This window comes from Eleutherodactylus coqui, chromosome 1 (genome assembly GCF_035609145.1).
Source record: "Eleutherodactylus coqui strain aEleCoq1 chromosome 1, aEleCoq1.hap1, whole genome shotgun sequence".
Lineage (NCBI taxonomy): Eukaryota > Metazoa > Chordata > Amphibia > Anura > Eleutherodactylidae > Eleutherodactylus > Eleutherodactylus coqui.
The window spans coordinates 103,360,233-103,378,663 of NC_089837.1; the positions used below are offsets into that span (position 1 = coordinate 103,360,233).

The 18,431-nt window shown below is 43.5% G+C and overlaps 1 protein-coding gene across 1 annotated transcript in view; it reads left to right on the plus strand.

Moving 5' to 3' along the window:
- CROCC2 (ciliary rootlet coiled-coil, rootletin family member 2) overlaps positions 1–18,431 on the plus strand; it is a 122,091-nt gene that overhangs the window by 38,430 nt on the left and 65,230 nt on the right. The window contains exons 4-9 of the mRNA XM_066598441.1: positions 885–1,043; positions 2,724–2,807; positions 10,982–11,088; positions 12,924–13,089; positions 13,488–13,594; positions 13,734–13,946. Coding sequence (XP_066454538.1) covers positions 885–1,043; positions 2,724–2,807; positions 10,982–11,088; positions 12,924–13,089; positions 13,488–13,594; positions 13,734–13,946 — 836 coding nt within the window. The remainder of the gene's footprint in view (positions 1–884; positions 1,044–2,723; positions 2,808–10,981; positions 11,089–12,923; positions 13,090–13,487; positions 13,595–13,733; positions 13,947–18,431) is intronic.

Sequence of the window (18,431 nt, forward strand, 5' to 3'; positions counted from 1 at the left end):
GGGCTAGTCTTTGTCCAGATATCCTTATGTGCAATAGGTGTCAAGAAGTGGCATGTCACTATTTTTATACTGTGATGGATTACAAATCTATGCCACCTAATCTATAATGCAGATTCCCCATCCATGGAATGGGATGCAAAACTGGTGCAGATTTAATCCACGTTAAATTCCACCGTCTGAAAAGGGCCTTAAGGTCAGAACGTTTACAGAGAAGTCCAAAGATAATCAGAAGACATACTTCATGTAGTTAGCTTGTATTGTCGAGGATAAACCCTGCCACAGCACTACCATTGACGATTAGAATTTAAATGGGCACTGCACTTTCAGCAAACTTCGCATAACTCAAAAGTACAGGCAAAAATAGTAAACTTTGTAATATATATCTTATCAGAGATAAATGCTTCTTTCTCCACTTATCAGACTCCGTTTACTGAATTCAATAGGAGCTGTGCCTGTAGTACCAACCATGGCCACTGCAATGTTGACAGCACTATCTGCTTCCAGTGCTATCTGCACTTCCAGCAGGGATTCTAAGCAGCGGACCATTGCCAGTAAACTATTGATGACCTACCATGAGGATAGTCCCGGACAACCCCTTTAACATTCTTTACCACGTATTAAGTCATCTCCATTCCTAAAAACTTTCTTTAACCAATTTAATTCCTTTCATCTTCAGTGATTGATGTGAAAACTAATTTTCTATTGAATAGATTTCCTCAGGCAATTTAATGTAAAACACTGCCTTCATAGAGTATGTTGTAGTAAAGAAACATGCTAAAACTTAAAGAATATGCAAAAAGTTGACAAAAGTGTTGAAGCCTTTATCTTGATTCTCAAAACCTCCTGTTTATATACCTTTAACCACACTTTGTTAAACATTTCAGTTGGTACAGAGTAAGATGCAAAGATCAGGAGAAAATGAAGCCATTCTAGATTTAAAACATCGCTTCCAGGAGGAGGAGATGGCGTATAAAAGCAAATTATCTGCGTACAAGGAGGGGCAGCAGCGACAGGCCCAGTTGGTGCAGAGATTGCAGAATAAGGTGCGTTCCACTTCAGATGAACATTAGACCAGCTCATTCTTAGATCATATTGACCAGGATATGTTTACAGGATAGAGATCCATATCTTGAGATTGAGAGTCCCCTGACCCACATTCCGCCTGGTGAGGTAGCCACCACATCCTGTAGGCAGTTCTCTCCTTTCAGGTCTGTGAGACTGCTTATCAGGAGAAATTGTGGATCCATGTTCTCCAGATTGTTGGGCGCCCAAGAGGTGAAATCAGCTTGTCAGACATTAATAGCATATATTGTGTAAGTAGGAAACCCCCTTTAAACGGCCACTGCGGCAAAATCACATTTTACATCCCTGCTCCCCTCAACAGGTTGCCTGTCACACTCCGGACTTCTCCTCTGTATATTGCAAGCACTTTCATGCAGTGCAGCCTCTTGTCTGATGCTTGATGGTGAGATGTTTGCTTTCATTGTCACATCAATCCCATGATCCATCAGAACAGCATTAGCTAGAGGCTATACCATTTCTGCCTGCTGGATGGGCAGTTTTATTGTCATTACCATCAATATTCTTCTAAATAAGCTACAGATCACAAGCATACAGTCAAAAGAATGAGTGGTGATCTCCTCTATTATAACTGTGTGCCAGGAGCTGTGTGATCATCATTATAACTGAGATAGGAATCTCTGTGCCCCTTTTAAAGCAATTTTTGTACTATTACTTAACATGTAATAGCATCAGGCAAACTGAGAAACTAAACACATAAACCTAAGTAAATCTGAGCTAATCAGAATTGAGATCACGTGACCATCTGAGGAGAAAAAGGACAGGAGTTTCAGACAGAAAGGAATAACTAACGAAGGTAACACTAGTAGCTACCTATATACACTAGGTGGCTAGTTAAACGATGAATGAAAAAAAATCACCAGAGTGGTCCTTTAAATAGTCATTAACGTTTTAACAAACTGTACATGATAGCCAATGTAATAACTTGCAAAAATGCATATAATTTTCTTTACCTAAAATTATGTTTTTCTGCTGAAAAATGCCTTCAAAGTGCTGGCCAGTATGGGTCTCACTTCTATTTGGCTGTCCACTGCCTATTATCAAGTGAAGTCTATCTCTAGTACAGAAATTACAGCAGAAAGCAGAAGTGGGTGTTGTTGCATGCTGTCCACAGAAGTCTATTGAGATGCGAAAGGGAAGGAGATGGAAAACAAGTGCTGCTGCAGCTAATAGTGAATTATTTACTATATTACAGTTACTGAACTCATATTTACACTGCCCAGAGCATTTCTAGTGTCCTCATTATGTTGTTATTTAAGTGTGTGTGCTACAGAGGGTTAGGGGCAGAATCTGCAGTTTTCTCCTTGTGAAGTGTATAGAAGACACCACAGCAGCTTGTCTCCACCCACCAGCGCAGAGAAAACTGAAAATTAAAACTGTAGCCTGCAGAGGGGAATACTGGTGATAAATCTAGGATACAAGTCATATAATGGCCATTTATAGTGTTGTCCGTCATATACACACATGAGAACTTATTCTATAATGCTATCTAAAAGGTTAGGTACGATTTAATCATATTTATACTTTGAGGAGTACAAAGCATTGATAGCATTTAATTAGTTCAAGTCGTTAAATTGTAAAGTTGGCCATCAAAAATATGTAATATCTTAACACTGTCTCTGCTCCTTATACTTGTTCTCCAGGTCTTACAGTATAAGACTAGATGTGGGGAACTGGAGCAACTACTGCTGGAGAAAACCTCAGAAAGTGAGCAGCAGAAATTATCGGTAAGTGCAGGGCAGCCTACTCCAAAAAGTGCATGGATCAAGGTATGTGATCAAAAGAGAAGAGTAAACAGACAAGTGAGTTATTTCTGATTGGATACCAAAGACATGGTGTCTCCTTGGACAGATCCCAATCAATCTATACAAAAAAATGAGACTTGTCGACGGATTTATTCAGATATTTCAGTTTTTATTTTTGGGGTTTTTTTAAGAAACGTTCACACATTGACGAAAATGCACCATTCCCTTATTAAAAAGCGTGTAAAAATCAGCTCCAAACTAAGCAATAATATTCCAAAAAGCAGCAAGCTCTGGCTATATATTTTTTTTTGCATATGTAACTAGATCACTTGAAAGGCGCTAAGAAAATGCATGTGCAAAATAACATGAAAGAAAATCGCCACCAGAAACGCCATAAAGATGTGGCATTACTGCATATAAAAAACTTTTCAAAGTTCATTTATTCATATTAACAAATGAAAATGCAACAGTGTGAGGGAGCTCTTAGGTTTTTTTGTTTCGGAGGGGGGGGGGCAGAGGGGCTTACAATAACTCCACGCATTCAAGGCGTTTTTTACAACCATTTTTTATTTGCCATTTTGTTGTTCAACCATTTTTCACATGCAGTTCTTCAGGTGTGTTTTTGTTCTATAGAGAAACACATTGAAATCACCAAAAAAACCTCCAAACCTTGAGTGTGCTGTGTTTTGGAAAAACTCAATGGTCCAACGAACAGCATCAAAAATTGAGATAGAACATCACAAAAAATTCACTGTTTATAGTGAGCTTCATATTTGCCTATTGCCTTACAATTTTAGGCTTTATTCACACAAGCGTATATTGGCCGCCATTTTCACAGGTAGCCGATATATGCCGCTATCTGATGCATTGAATTCCAATGCATTAGATTAAACGGGCAATTTTTCTGCCTACGTAAGGGCGCCCGGCCAACCAAGATAGCGCATTTTGGCCGGGTGATTTTATGCCGGGCAGGAAAAATAGTCCTGGAACTATCTTCCTGGCCGGAATACATCGGCCAATGCATAGACTTCTATGGGAACCAATGACAGCTGCTGGAGAAGGGAGGTGGGATGTTGTTTAGCAGCATGTCTGCTAAACTCCCATCCCCTTCCTCCTCTCTTGTCGGCTCTTTGCAATGGGAGGTGGTGGGAGCTAGTTGCTAAGCTCCCTCCCTGTCCCGCCCACTACCATTGCTGGCTGCCAACAAGGGGCGGAGAGGAGGCAGTAGCTCAGCACACTAGCTTCCGCCCTGTCCCGCCTCCTCTTGCCGAGAGCCGACGAGGGGGCGGAAAGGGGAAGGCAGTTTAGCACAGCTGTCTTCCCCCGCCCGACGGCATTGTGGCCTTGGCGTATATGCGCCGGGCCAGGGCCGTCTGAACGGTCACACAAACAGCAGATTTGTGCGCCAGCTCACCATTTTTACGGCCCCAGACTTTAGTCCATAGTATTTTTTAAAGAAAATTAGCAGGAGAACGAGGGTTGGCTTACATTATCTGCCACCTAAATTGGCATACCCTGCTATTCCTTACAGCATCGCTGGTATGAATCTATACTTCGAATACTTTCTGGTGTTTAGGGTGATAAGTGGGCAGAGCTATATCTATCAATCAGCCTCTCACCCTTATAGCCAGTGTTGCTCTTTTATGTTTAGCCCGTCCTTGTTTTAAGTAATATTTAATAAAGATTAGTTTTTAGGATTCTTTTTCTGTGAATAAGAGAATAGTCAAGAGAATTATACTGCCTCTGTGAATACGTAGGAAGCTCTGTGTAAAATCATCCTCAGGCCTTAAACAGACAAACAGATTTGCGTACGTTCTTGCCCTCGGTAGAATCCCGCCTGTAAAACGTGACAAATGGCTCCCATTGGTTTGAATTGGTTTATTAGCATGTTTCTCATGCAAGAAAAGATAGTACCTGCCCTATCTTTCTCTGTTTTACGCAGCAAGCTGCCATTGATGTCTGTGGCAGGTTCAAAAAAGCAGGGGGGGGGGGGTGACACTGTGTAAAAACGCAGGGAAAGAAGACAACTGGCCGTAATTAGGCCTTAAATAGCCATTCTATTTCACAGAAGGGGAGCATCTCACGTGTGAACTGGCATTGAGAGCACAAAAATTAAACTACTATGCACAGACACGCACATAACAGCCTGTTTATTGCCCTCTCCAATCGTGTTCAAATACACACGCTTCGTTGCTGCGAGTGTATTTGCGCACACGTTCGTTTGTTGAAGCCCTCAAGCTGTAAAGAAAACCACTAACCGTGCTTGCCTAGACAATCATACCTGCTCAGGATGCTCTGTAGCAGGTTGTCAGGCTCATTCACACAACCATATGTGTTTTACTGGCCTGGGTGAGACGGCGGTCAGCCAGCTATCGCCGCATATGGCAGCGGGTGCACTGCCCATGACAGCATATCTCACACAAGCTGTCATGCGCAGTGTGACATATTTCTTTTTTTTGTTAGTTCCCCACGCTGTCTGATAGCAACATTGCATTTGTATCGTTGCCCAATGTATTGCATATGGACAGCGTTGCATACATAGAAAAGTACAGGACTGTCCCTGATTGGTACGCGGTGAGATAGAGCATGCTGCAATCTTTTTTCACGTGTGTATCTACATGCTAATGTGAATGGATCAATGAAAATCCATGTACTTTCGTTGACTCCGTTCACCGAGTATCACATGGCCGTGCATCGCATGTGTAATATGCGGTGAAATCCCAGTCATGTGAATGTGCAGTCGTGGCCAGAAGTTTTGAGACTAGACACATATTTTGGTTTTCACTGTTTTTAGATCTTTTAGGCTACATGCACACAAGCGAAAATCTCGTGTGAGTTTTGTGTGTTGCAAATGCGACTTATTCACATGAACGGTTTTTTTTTTCTCCCCCTCCTTACAGCAATGCTGCGAGGTTAAAAATCGCTGCATGTCCTATCTTTTGACGTTCCATCGGAATACCTCACCCACTGTTTTCAATGGGACCTCTAAAGATATCGCATGGCACCTGCATACTGTGCGTTGTGCATGCAATTGCGATGTGAGATTTCCCTTTGAAACACTTGCAATCATCTAGTGCCTGAGAACTGCAATTTCACAGAAGCGATGCAAGGCATTTTTTTGTGAAAAACGCCTTGCATCCTCGTGTAAAACGCACATTGGCAAGCACATTATAGAGCCAAGTTTCTTGGCCCAATATCATGCTCACCCGTGTGAATGTCGTCTAAAAGATCCAAGAAGACTGAAACAACAAACTGTGAAAACCAAAATTTGTGCCAGTCTCAAAGCTTTTGGCCATGACTGTATATATGAGCCTGTATTCAGGGAACCTGAAACCTTCTAATGAAGAATTATAAAGATAAACTGTGTTTAATACATTAATTCAGCTTCCATCAGTTCTTCCACTCATGAACACTTCCATATACTTGTCACCAGCCAAAAATGATTACTTGTATGTGTTGAATGGAGAAGTGCATGGATACAATGGATAGATTGGTGGATGGATTGATGAATGAGGAGGGCATAGATACAATGGATGGGTAGAGAAGTGTATAGATTCATTGGTTAGAGGAAGGAATGAATGGATGCGATGGATGATGCATGGAAGAGTGGTGGATGGATTGATGGATGAGGATGAGGAGGGCATAGACACAATGGATGGATGGAGGAGTGCATAGATATGAGGGATGAAGGAGGACATAGATACTGTTGATGGATTGAGGCGTGCATGGATGCAATGATTGTATGGAGGATTGCATAGATATGATGGATGGGTAGGTAAGTTTCACAAAGTAGATTCGAAGGCTAAATAGATTGTACAAAAGCTGCAGTTTGTAAAAGCTTCAAAAGCCAAACGGTGTAACATATTTTATTAAACCCTCCTGAAAAAATGATTTTCAGCCCTAAATACATGCGTATAAAGGGGTTATACCACAAATACAAGTTATTCCCTATCAACGGGATAGAGGATAACTTGTTGATTGTGGGGGTTCCACCGCTGAGGCCCCTGCCAATCTGGAGAATGGGGGTCCCATGTCCACCATCCTCCTCACTGTGGGGTTACTGCACCCACCACTAGCACTTCATTCACTTTCTACGGCACTGCGAAGATAGCTGAGTAGCACCAGCTTAGCTATCTCTGTTAACTATGTTGAAATGAATGAAGTGCTAATCACGCATGCCTGGCCAGTGCTCCATTCACAGTGATGTTACTGCGGGAAAAGAACCAACCCCTGCAGTGACAAGCAGAGTGGGACACGGGACCCCATTCTCGAGAATCTTGGCGATGAGTCCACCACCATTCAGCAAGTTATCCCCTATCCTGTTATTGTGGGATAACTTGTAATTGTGGTACAACCACTTTAAGTAAAATAAAATGCCCCCAAATATGTCAATGCCCTTTAACACTGTGGATAAGGGCTCATGCGCATGGCTGACTTACGGGTCTGTACAAGAGCCACATGTTTAATGTCTAAGACAGGATTAGATCATGTGCATGTGTAGTGGCCCTGAGTTAACGGGGTCCCTCCATAAGTATGAATGTATTTGTCTTGTGTAATTGTATTGTCAGTGTCTTCTATGTGTTCCATCCTCCTGTTGGAGGGCATAGCTTTAAATAATCCTGAACCTCTTCTATGTGTATGAGATCATGTATTGCACATCTGCAGCACTGAATGGGTTAAAGCCTGGGTTATGTCTGAGAAATGTATCTTGTTGTGTGTCACATGATCATGTTTTATATATGTGTATGCAAGGTGTAGTGCAAGGGTCTTCTTGCAAAAGTCAGTCTGCGAGAGAGTCTATGCAAGTCTAGCAATTGATGCCAGTCTAAGCCTGAGTGTAACTTGGAGTCGTTGGAAGTGAGAACCTCTTAGTTAGTAGGAGAAACTTTACCTCATCCAACGAGGGGCCCCAGGATGGAAGAAGCTAAGTGATGGCCTGAGATGTTTCCTGGGCCCAATCCACCCAGGCCTCCCTGCTACTAATATGGAGAACTGAAAGAGAGAGTGAGAGGAGCCACGATACGTCGCTGAGTGCTACCACTAATTGTGAGTGTTAACCGGTAGAGAGCTGGAGAGAGTGGCCAGGAGCAGAAGCCCAGAGATAACTGGGACTGTGGACTCGTCTGTCACCCTGTGAATCCTCCCTGTCACACCACCTTTTGTTTGCACCGTTACCCTGCTGGTGTATGTAAAGTGTTGGACTGGAATTGTTTCTACAAGTAAACAAGCTCTACTGACCGTTCCTGGTTTTGCTCATAACATTATCCCTGTGTGTGAATTACTTTATTGTCAACTACTGGATTCACCGCAGAGGACAGAACAGTGGCATCACGAGTGACAAAGGTCCTAAGGTAAACCACGTGCCGGCTTACCCTGTGAAACTCCCCCAGCAGTAACTTGGTCGGGTCCCCTGCTACCCCCAAGGGAGGAGATGGTAGAGCCCTGTGACAAGGCCTTATCTAGCCCGCTATCTCCTCTGCCCGCTCTTCTGACGCTGTACATGCAGATCAAGAAAGCCTTCCCTTGGAAGAGGTTATCCTGGTCTACTAGGACGGGAACTATTCCCATCCTTGGCAGTAAATATATGGCTCTTGCATGGAGCAGTAATACAGCCACGTGCATGAGCCATAAAAGTTACTAATTTATAAACATGTCCGCTTCCTGTTCTTGATAACAATGAAGCAACTAATCCCTGTATGTCAGCTGTAGGCTTAGGACATCAATGAGGGGTGCACGAAAATGCTGTATAATGAGCGTGTTACACACAGATTGTAGAGCTTAGGTTTTCAAAATGCTAGGAATGTGAAAAATATGTAGTGATATTGTGCTAAGCAAGTCCGAATAGGTTTTTCGGTCTGTCAATTACCGAGTTAAAAACTATGTTTAGGATTACACTTAAACGTCTTTGGCACCGAGATCACACTCCACCAGCTGCAGAAACATCAAGGTCTTGCTTCAGTCTGCTCCGCCGAGTAGCTGCGGTGACTGAGGGCACATGTGAACGTGCCTTCCATCCTTTGTCTTGTATACTCAGGTTGGACGCCTTACTCCCACCGCTAGGCTGCAGGTGTGCACAACTTGGCAGGAAAAAATCTTCTAAGGTGATTTAAATAAAGAATTTTCAGTGTATAACAGGAAATAGATGTTAGCAGAAAACGTGTATTAGAAGGGATTTCCACTCCGTCTTCATACACAGCCAATTTAAAGAGGATGTGTCAGGGACCTTTAGCACGGTACGGAATTGAACGCAGCGCAGATGCTGACTTCTTCAAGTAGTGCGGATTTTGTTGCATTTTGAACTGCGGAACGTCTTGTGGAATTTCTTGTGTTTTATTACGCAAACTTAAATTGCGGAATTACATCTCCCGTATGTTAGAAATCCGCAACAACAATTCCACAAGACATCCTTCATTCCACCCGCGCAAAAAATAGGACCTGCTCTATCTTGTATGTGTTTGTACACCAAAGAGCCCCATAGAGGTCTATGGGAGGTGTACAAACATGCACATCTGTACGCGCTGTACATACCTGTGATCACCGACACTGCATTAAGCATGACTCTCCCACCTGTATGAACAAGTGGTGCCTGCGTGAATACGCTTAGTAATTGCTCAGGCATGAGCGCAAAATACACTCATTCACTGTGCAAAAACACTGCGCAGGAGCGAGCGTATTGCGACATATGCTCGTCTGTTTAAGCCCTAAGGGTCCTCTCATACATAAACGAGGCAAAGCGCCGCAATTTCATTCGCAGCTCTTTTTTGCAATTTCACTTTCGGCCACAGGGAGCTGTACTCAGCTGTAGTCCATTATGTTCTCATGTTAGCAGTTTTGGAGGGTTCCATCTAAGGGCTTCTTCACATCACCATTTTTGATTTCCGTTTTGCGTCTCCATCAGAGCTGCAAAATTGAATAAAACACTTCCATTTAATTCCCACTACTTTCAGTGGGATTTTGTAAGCTTCAGTTCAGCTCAGTTCAATTCCGTTCCATTTGATGTCCGTTTATTAAACCGAAATAGTAGCACAGACTGCAGTAGTTTTAGTGAAAAAAGCGGAAATCAAACTGAAAGGGCATTTCTGGTTTTGTTGTTTCTTGCTTGTTTTTTACATGATAGTCACTGGGTGATGGAGCTGAACGTATGCATTTCCTTTTGGTTTAGTTTTTGATGTCCTTTTAATGGATCCATATGAGCATACACAGACTATTAGAAAGACAAAATAATACAAAACAGATCCATTAACAACAAATGTAAATTGAAGCAAACTGATAGAAACTGCCTGGTCGTTAACAGATCCATTGAAATGAAAAGATTGATGTGAACGAGCCCTTAAAGGGGTTGTACCAGGGTCACAAGTTATCCCCTATCCATAGCATAAGGGAAAACTAGTAGATTGGTGGGGTCTCACCCTGATCTCCACCAATCTCAAGAACTTGGGTCCCATATCTCCCTCTCCCTATCACTGCGGGGTTCATTTCCCCCTCTGCAGTGACATCACAAAAAATAGGAGAACTGGCCAAGCATGTGCAACGGTCGCTCCATTCACTGCAATGTGGCTGACAGAAATAGGCGAACACTTAACGCGCGGCTATCTGGGCAATCCCATTGAAAGTGATCAGAGCATCAGTGTGCCACCAACGATCCATTCAGTGTGCTCCTCATTGCAAAGGGTGCAATAAGCCACAATGAAGGGCACACGGGACCTCCGATCAGTGGGGTCTCAGTGGTGAGACCTCCACTTATCAGCAAGTTATGTCCTATCCCGTGGATAGGGAGTAATTTGTGATCCTGATACTACGCCTTTAACGCAGTTTTTTTCCCCATAAAATAATTTATTTTTTTTTGTAATAAAATCTTATATATGTATTGTAAATGTCTACAGAAATTTGAGAAAATCTAGTGTGATTGCTTGGTGAAGCCTGCTACCACACGTGTCAGTGAAGGGCGGCAAGTAAGAAAGTGGGTGCAGGGTCTGTATATGTGTGTGTGGTTTTGGTTTTGTAAGCCACAACCCCAAATCTATTACATTTTTATTTACTTTGTGTGATTCCTGAATGCAAAAGCGTTGTTCTCGTTATTGACCATAATGTGGGGTTATTCTTGCATCTGCAAATTAAAAATGGAACTTGGAAAAAATAATTTGTGTTTTTATTAGTTACAGGCAAAATTGGGTTCTGCAGAATCTACTCTGCGGAGCATGGACGAAGATCACAGCACAGAAGTTAAGAATGTCCTCACAAGACTTGAGGAAGAGCATCAGAGGTATGGTCAGGAGGAGCATTCATCTACATATCTTGTACATCACCTTATGCACTTTAGGGTACACAACCCAGCGGTAGTAATCCCATGTAGAAGGGGGGCCTCATAGGGGACTAAGCGAGAAATCCCTCATTAGTCGCTAGTCAATTAGTTTCAGCTCACTGAAATGAAGTGACTAAAGGCCCAATGTAGCCCCAATGATTCTCACTCAAAAATCGCTCAAAGCTGTCTTTTAAACTAGAATCGTTGGGTCTAACTGCATGGACATCATGCAGTTTTAGTTAACGAGTTGTTGATCGTTGTCTTGCAGCTAGCTGAAAGAGAATGATGAGGCTTATCAGTGCCACATGTTGAGTTCTCAGCGGGATACCGCTGATACTATTGTTTCAACTGGTATCCTGCTCAGAGAACACAGCCGGAGTATGAAGAAGACAGCGCTCCAGCTGTGTTCTGCATACCCCACTCGGAGCGCTCAGCTGTATACCAGCTGTGCGTTCCGAGAACACAGCAGGAGTATACAGAAGACAGCGCTCCAGCTGTGTTCTGCATACCCTGCTTGGAGTGCTCAGCTGGATACCAGCTGTATGCAGAAGACAAGTGGCTCCGCTTGCTTCCTGCATACCCCGCTCGGAGCGCTCAGCTGTATACCAGCTGAGTGCTCCGAGAAGACAGCAGAAGTATACAGAAGATAAGCGGTCCCGCTTGTCTTCTGCAAACCCCGCTCAGAGTGCTCAGTTGTATAGCAGCTGTGCGCTCCGAAAAGACAAAAGCTGTATTCAGAAGACAAGCGGCCCTGCTTGTCTTCTGCATACCCTGCTCGGAGCGCTCAGCTGTATACCAGCTGTGCTCCCCGAGAAGACAACAGCTGTATGCAGAAGATAGCAGTCCCGCTTGTCTTCTGTATACAGTGTGAGCCTTCATTTACACACTTATGCAAAGTGAACGTTTGAGCCAATTTTGAGCAATCATCTTACCGTGTAAATGCGCACAACGATTATCGCTCAAAAGATGTTTTGAGAGTGAGAATCGTTGTGTCTAAATGGGCCTTAGTTTAGACACAAGCAGTCGTACATCTATGAACGACTGCCTGATGACTGTGAATGGAGGCTGGTGGCCAGAAGCGATTTCCAGCACAGTCCACCTCTATTCGCTAAATGAGTATCGCTTTGTGTGAAACCATGGGAGCGATAGTCATTGGGATGGCTGTCGGGTGCTGAAGTGCTCATAAACAGTCCTGTCATGTAAAAGCCCCTCTACTTTTAGATCCAAACAGTGTAAAGATAAAACCTTAGAGGGATATATATTTATATAGATAGATAGATAAAATCTCTCATCAAGGTTCCATAAGTTTCCTAGTACACTCCATGTTACGTCTTATTACAAACTGTGCAGTACACTAAATGGTGAGTTTTTGTGCATTTTGGGGAATCAGAGATCTAATATGCTTCATCAATAATTCTTCCCTCTCCTACTAGGGAAAGCATGGATGATGCCCAACTAGTTGAGTAGTGAAGAACAAAGGATGATGAATATGAGATTTGAAGTAGTATAACGATGGGCTGGGATAGACTATGACGAGATCGTGGAGCTGGTGGCTAGAAGTAGCAAAATGCCGCTGATTGCATTGCCACTGGTTCCAGGATGTCTGAAAACACAAATAATAGGGGGCATAACGTTGACAGAACAACTGATGGGGGTTGGCTAACAGGCCCGACTGCAATCGGTAGGGCTTGGAGGTAGTTGTGCTCTGAGCTGGTGGTGGTGTGTTGCGGTAAAGTTAGGCTTTAAACTCCTATTACATGTGTCTAATGTAACAATTCATGCCTACATTTCTGCAGGAGCAGCAGCCTGGCACAGGTCAATATGACTCTGCGGGAGCAGATGGAGGAGCTAAAGTTTAGAAATGACAAACTGAACGATGAAACGAGGAAACTCACGGCCGACCTGCACAGATCACAAGATGAGTTGGAGCAGCGAGAGTCTCAGTGGAGGAAAGAGAGAGAGGTGATTTTCCATTTCATGTAAACCAATAGTAAATTGTACAATTTCACAACTTTTTACTTTGAAAATTTTGTTCTTGTTGGTTTTCCTGCAATTAGAGATTCGCTAAAACATTGAGCATCTTTTCAAAACCCTTTAAATGAATCTGTCATCACTTTTTACCATATGAATTATACATAGCATTCCTTATAACAGGCCCCAGGTAGAAAGAAATCAGAACCCTAGTTCAAACCCACCCAAAACCTATTATCAGCTCTCATATTTGTGGAAAGATTGCACTTATAAGGATCACCTTTGTAGTCTGTTTTTGGAACAATTTGTTACATAAGTTGGTTAGTGTGACATTATTGCTTCCTGGCATTATCAGTGTTTCTTACCTTTTTGTTCATTAATGGTTTTAGACTTATACCTCCTACCTGGGCGGTGAGCAGGACAATATTTTGACCTTATGGCGGCAGACCTCAACACTGCGCAATCAGTTTCTGGACATGCGTTCTATGACTGAGAGGTGAAGAACATGCCACACTGTGATAAAGTCTTACGTCTATATGTATGGATGTGTATATGTATGGATTGTGACACAATGTAGTTAAGTGTTGAAGTGATATACTTCATTTTGTCATAGAATATTTGCTTGCTAATTTCAGGGGTCTTGCAGAAATGAAGGCAGACATTTCCCGTAGTTCACGGCGCATGCACACAGCCTGTCTGAATTTAGACTCCAATCTTCGCCTTTCCCAAAATGCTGGCGGGGCATCTCTTCACGCAGCACACCTGGAACAGCAACTCCGAGACAAAGTCAGACAAATGATTCAGCTGCAGAGCCAGTGGGATGCTGAGAAAGTGGAACTGAACTCCAGGTAGTAGCAACCAGGCTCTAGCAAGAGCATAGATTTGGTACACTGACTCATGACTTTCAGTACCCCATCACATAATGACCAGTTTTATGTACAGTACAGTGTAAAAGTTTTAGGCAAATTGCTGCAAAGTAAGAATGCTTTCAAAAATATAAGTGTTAATAATTTATTTTTTGTCAATGAACATAATTCAAATTGAATGAACAAAAGAGAAATATAAAGCAAATCCATATTTGGTGTGACCGGCCTTTGCCTTCAAAACAGCACCAGTTCTTCTAGGCACACAAGTTTTGAAGGACATTGGCAGCAAGGTTTTTTTAAACATCTTGGAGAACTAAGCACAGACACAAGCTTGCTACTATTCTCTTCAGTTTCAGAGTCTCTAGGGTGCCCTTATGGACCCCTGATAATAGTGCCTTCTGACATGTTTGTATTAACCCTTTGCAATCCAATTTTGGATTCAGGGTTTTCCTAGGGGGCTCTCTCTTGCTGCCATTATACAATGGCACCATCTGCTGGCTAGAGCCAGTACTTCGGTATGGGACATGCTGGAGAGGCCCCCGACAACAGAGCGGCCAGTAATGTACAGTAAGAATACCCTGCCGGATGTCTTCCAACATCAAAGCTGTACAGCTTTCAATCAGAATGTCTTCAGATGTCAGACAGTGGATTGGAAAGGGTTAAAGCAGGAAGCGACCACTCCATACACTGCACAGTGGCCAGTTGCATGCTGAGTCCTCGAAAACAGCTAGAAGTGGTAGAACACCTTTAAATAATCTTCTGATGTTTGATGTTAAGCCATGTCATCTGGATAGCCACCTACAGCTCCCTGGTATTTGTAGGTGCAGGATCTCAGGTGTGAATAGACCTCATGTTGGGTGAATATATAGGCCATAGCATTCATAGGAACTCTCCAGAATTCTCCTCAAACCAATTCTGGATAACTTGGATCCGATGGCACAGTGCATTATCTTACTGGAATACCCCATCATTGTGGGGAGTATGTGAAGTCTATGAAGGACTGTACATGGTAACTAATAAGCAGTGAGACGTAGCAGACACCAATTAATGACATGCTTAGGCAGATCAGTGGACTCAACCCATGGCATAAAAACCCCACTTCACTATAGAACCACCACAAGCTTGCATAGTGGTTGACAACTAGGTCCATGGCTGCATGGTGTCTACGCCACACATACAAACCCTACCATCAGCCCAAAACAATTAGTAACATGATTCATCGGACCACGCAAGATGTTGCCAGTCCTCTGAAGTCCAGTTTACAACCTTATGAGCCCAGGTGAGGCTCTGTGTGCGGTGTCATAGTGTTAACAAGGGGACTCTGGTGGGTCTTGTTTTCCCATATTGCATTGAAACTAAAGAACACTGCATTGAATGTGGATGTAATTTCTGCCAGAGACGCTTGTCTGTTCGTACAGACAATTCTAGCCATACATCACCAGTTGTGATCATTAAGCACCCATGGGTGGCCACTACACTTCTTCTACTGTGGGTGGTGGCAATGGTTTTTGTGATGTTTTCCCAGTACATATGTGACACTGTGGTTCAAGGACTGTTAAATGCCCACTCAGCTTTAGAAGAGGAATGTCCCATCCATTTGGCACCCACAATCATGCCTTGTCTTGCTATGAGCACACTGGCCAGTGTTTAACCTCACTCATAAGATAGCACCTCACTACTTATACAGATGTGATTGTTTCCAAGCCTGTACCTCTATTAGTGGACACTTGTATTATCAGTTTTATGTTCTATGGAATGCCTACTTGCGTACATTTGATCTACTGCGTGTGACAAAGTAAGCTATAATCCTTCGTTAGCCAGGGTATTAGCCTGTGTAAGTAACAGCATTGCTACTAACCTCCTGAACCCTACTGAGTGATAAGGACGTATGCAGAAGGGAACATGAAGGCTTTCCACACTTCTCACAAATTGGATAAATAGATCCCTTTGTGTCCTAATCATAGACTATGCTTTGAATCCAAGAGATGGTATTATCGGCTGCTGATTCATTACTTTAGATGGTGATTTACACGTCACCATAATTTGTTTAGCAAGTAGATCAAGCATCTTAATCAAAGAAGGTTAATGCCTTCTTAGGTGTTTTATTTCACCGGATGCTCAAAATGAACAGAAAAATGTAGACAATGTGTTGGCGTCTGACATTCCATAAATAGTTCTGTGTTATAAACTTAATTTCCCTAGCCTCTGCCACCTGCCACCTCTCCTTGTCCCCACAAGCTGCGGAAGCCGAAAGTTATGAAAGTTATGCATGATGGTGAATGTAGGCTATGCAGTATATTTCTTGGAACTTCAACAATGTCACTAATAGATTGAGATAATCATGTTTATATATTGGTTCAAACAATGCAGCTTTGACATCCCCAAATTATGGCCTACAGTAAGTAAGAAGAATAACAGCTCTCCAGACAGGCGATCTGCTTATTAACAGTAGACATATAGTAAGTATCATAGGCAAATGGCACTGGTTAATAAGTGCAGACATTATGTTCTTCAAGAATCCATTTAAGCCTTCTTTGGGCAGAAGTGTCCCACTGGCATATCCAGACGCTGTTGACTTCAGAAATAAAGGGGTTGTCCCAGTAATGGAAGTTATCTGCTATATATAGGAACTATAGTGGGTGAACTATGTGATCAGTAAGGAAGCTACCAGTAGGACACCCAGCAACCACAAGAACAGAGTCCCGAAGGTGTCCGAATGAATAGCGCAGCGGTCGAGCAGCCTATGTCCATAGGACTGCTGGAGAAAACTGAGTGCGGGAATTTGGCTATCTCTATTAGTCTCATTGATATTAGAGAATCACAGCCTCCATATACTGTCCTCATTCTCTCCCTCATCAGAGCCTCCATATACTGTCCTCATTCTCTCCCTCATCACAGCCTCCATATACTGTGCTCGTCCTCTACCTTATCACAGCCTCCATATACTGTCCTCGTCCTCTCCCTCATCACAGCCTCCATATACTGTCCTTGTCCTCTCCCTCATCACAGCCTCCATATACTGTCCTCATTCTCTCCCTCATCGCAGCCTCCATATACTGTCCTCGTCCTCTTCCTCATCGCAGTCTCCATATACTGTCCTCGTCCTCTTCCTCATCCCAGCCTCCATATACTGTCCTCGTCCTCTCCCTTATCACAGCCTACATATACTGTCCTCATCCTCTCCCTCATCACAGCCTCCATATACTGTCCTCATCCTCTCCCTCATCACAGCCTCCATATACTGTCCTTGTCCTTTCCCTCATCACAGCCTCCATATACTGTCCTCATCCTCTCCCTCATCACAGCCTCCATATACTGTCCTCATCCTCTCCCTCATCACAGCCTCCATATACTGTCCTTGTCCTTTCCCTCATCACAGCCTCCATATACTGTCCTCGTCCTCTCCCTCATCACAGCCTCCATATACTGTGTCCTCATCCTTTCCCTCATCACAGCCTCCATATACTGTCCTCGTCCTCTCCCTCATCACAGCCTCTATATACTGTCCTCGTCCTCTCCCTCATCACAGCCTCCATATACTGTCCTCATCCTCTCCCTCATCACAGCCTCTATATACTGTCCTCGTCCTCTCCCTCATCACAGCCTCTATATACTGTCCTCGTCCTCTCCCTCATCACAGCCTCCATATACTGTCCTCGTCCTCTCCCTCATCACAGCCTCCATATACTGTCCTCGTCCTCTCCCTCATCACAGCCTCCATATACTGTCCTCGTCCTCTCCCTCATCACAGCATCCATATACTGTCCTCGTCCTCTCCCTCATCACAGCATCCATATACTGTCCTCTTCCTCTACCTTATCACAGCCTCCATATACTGTCCTCATCCTCTCCCTCATCACAGTCTCCATATACTGTCCTCATCCTCTCCCTCATCACAGCCTCCATATACTGTCCTCATCCTCTCCCTCATCACAGCCTCCATATACTGTCCTTGTCCTCTCCCTCATCACAGCCTCCATATACTGTCCTTGTCCTCTCCCTCATCACAGCCTCTATATACTGTCCTCGTCCTCTCCCTCAGCACAGCCTCTATATACTGTCCTCGTCCTCTCCCTCATCACAGCCTCCATATACTGTCCTCGTCCTCTCCCTCATCACAGCATCCATATACTGTCCTCGTCCTCTCCCTCATCACAGCATCCATATACTGTCCTCGTCCTCTACCTTATCACAGCCTCCATATACTGTCCTCATCCTCTCCCTCATCACAGCCTCCATATACTGTCCTCATCCTCTCCCTCATCACAGCCTCCATATACTGTCCTTGTCCTATATGTTTCTTAAAAGGGCCAATCTGGCAAAAAACAAACAAACATTTTTTCATTCCTCACTTGGTTGCCTGTCACACTCTGATGGTCTCCTGTGTTTACTGCAGTCAGTTTCATGCAGTGCAGCCCCCTGTCTGATAATTATCAGGCACCATCTTGATTGTACTTTCACATCAAT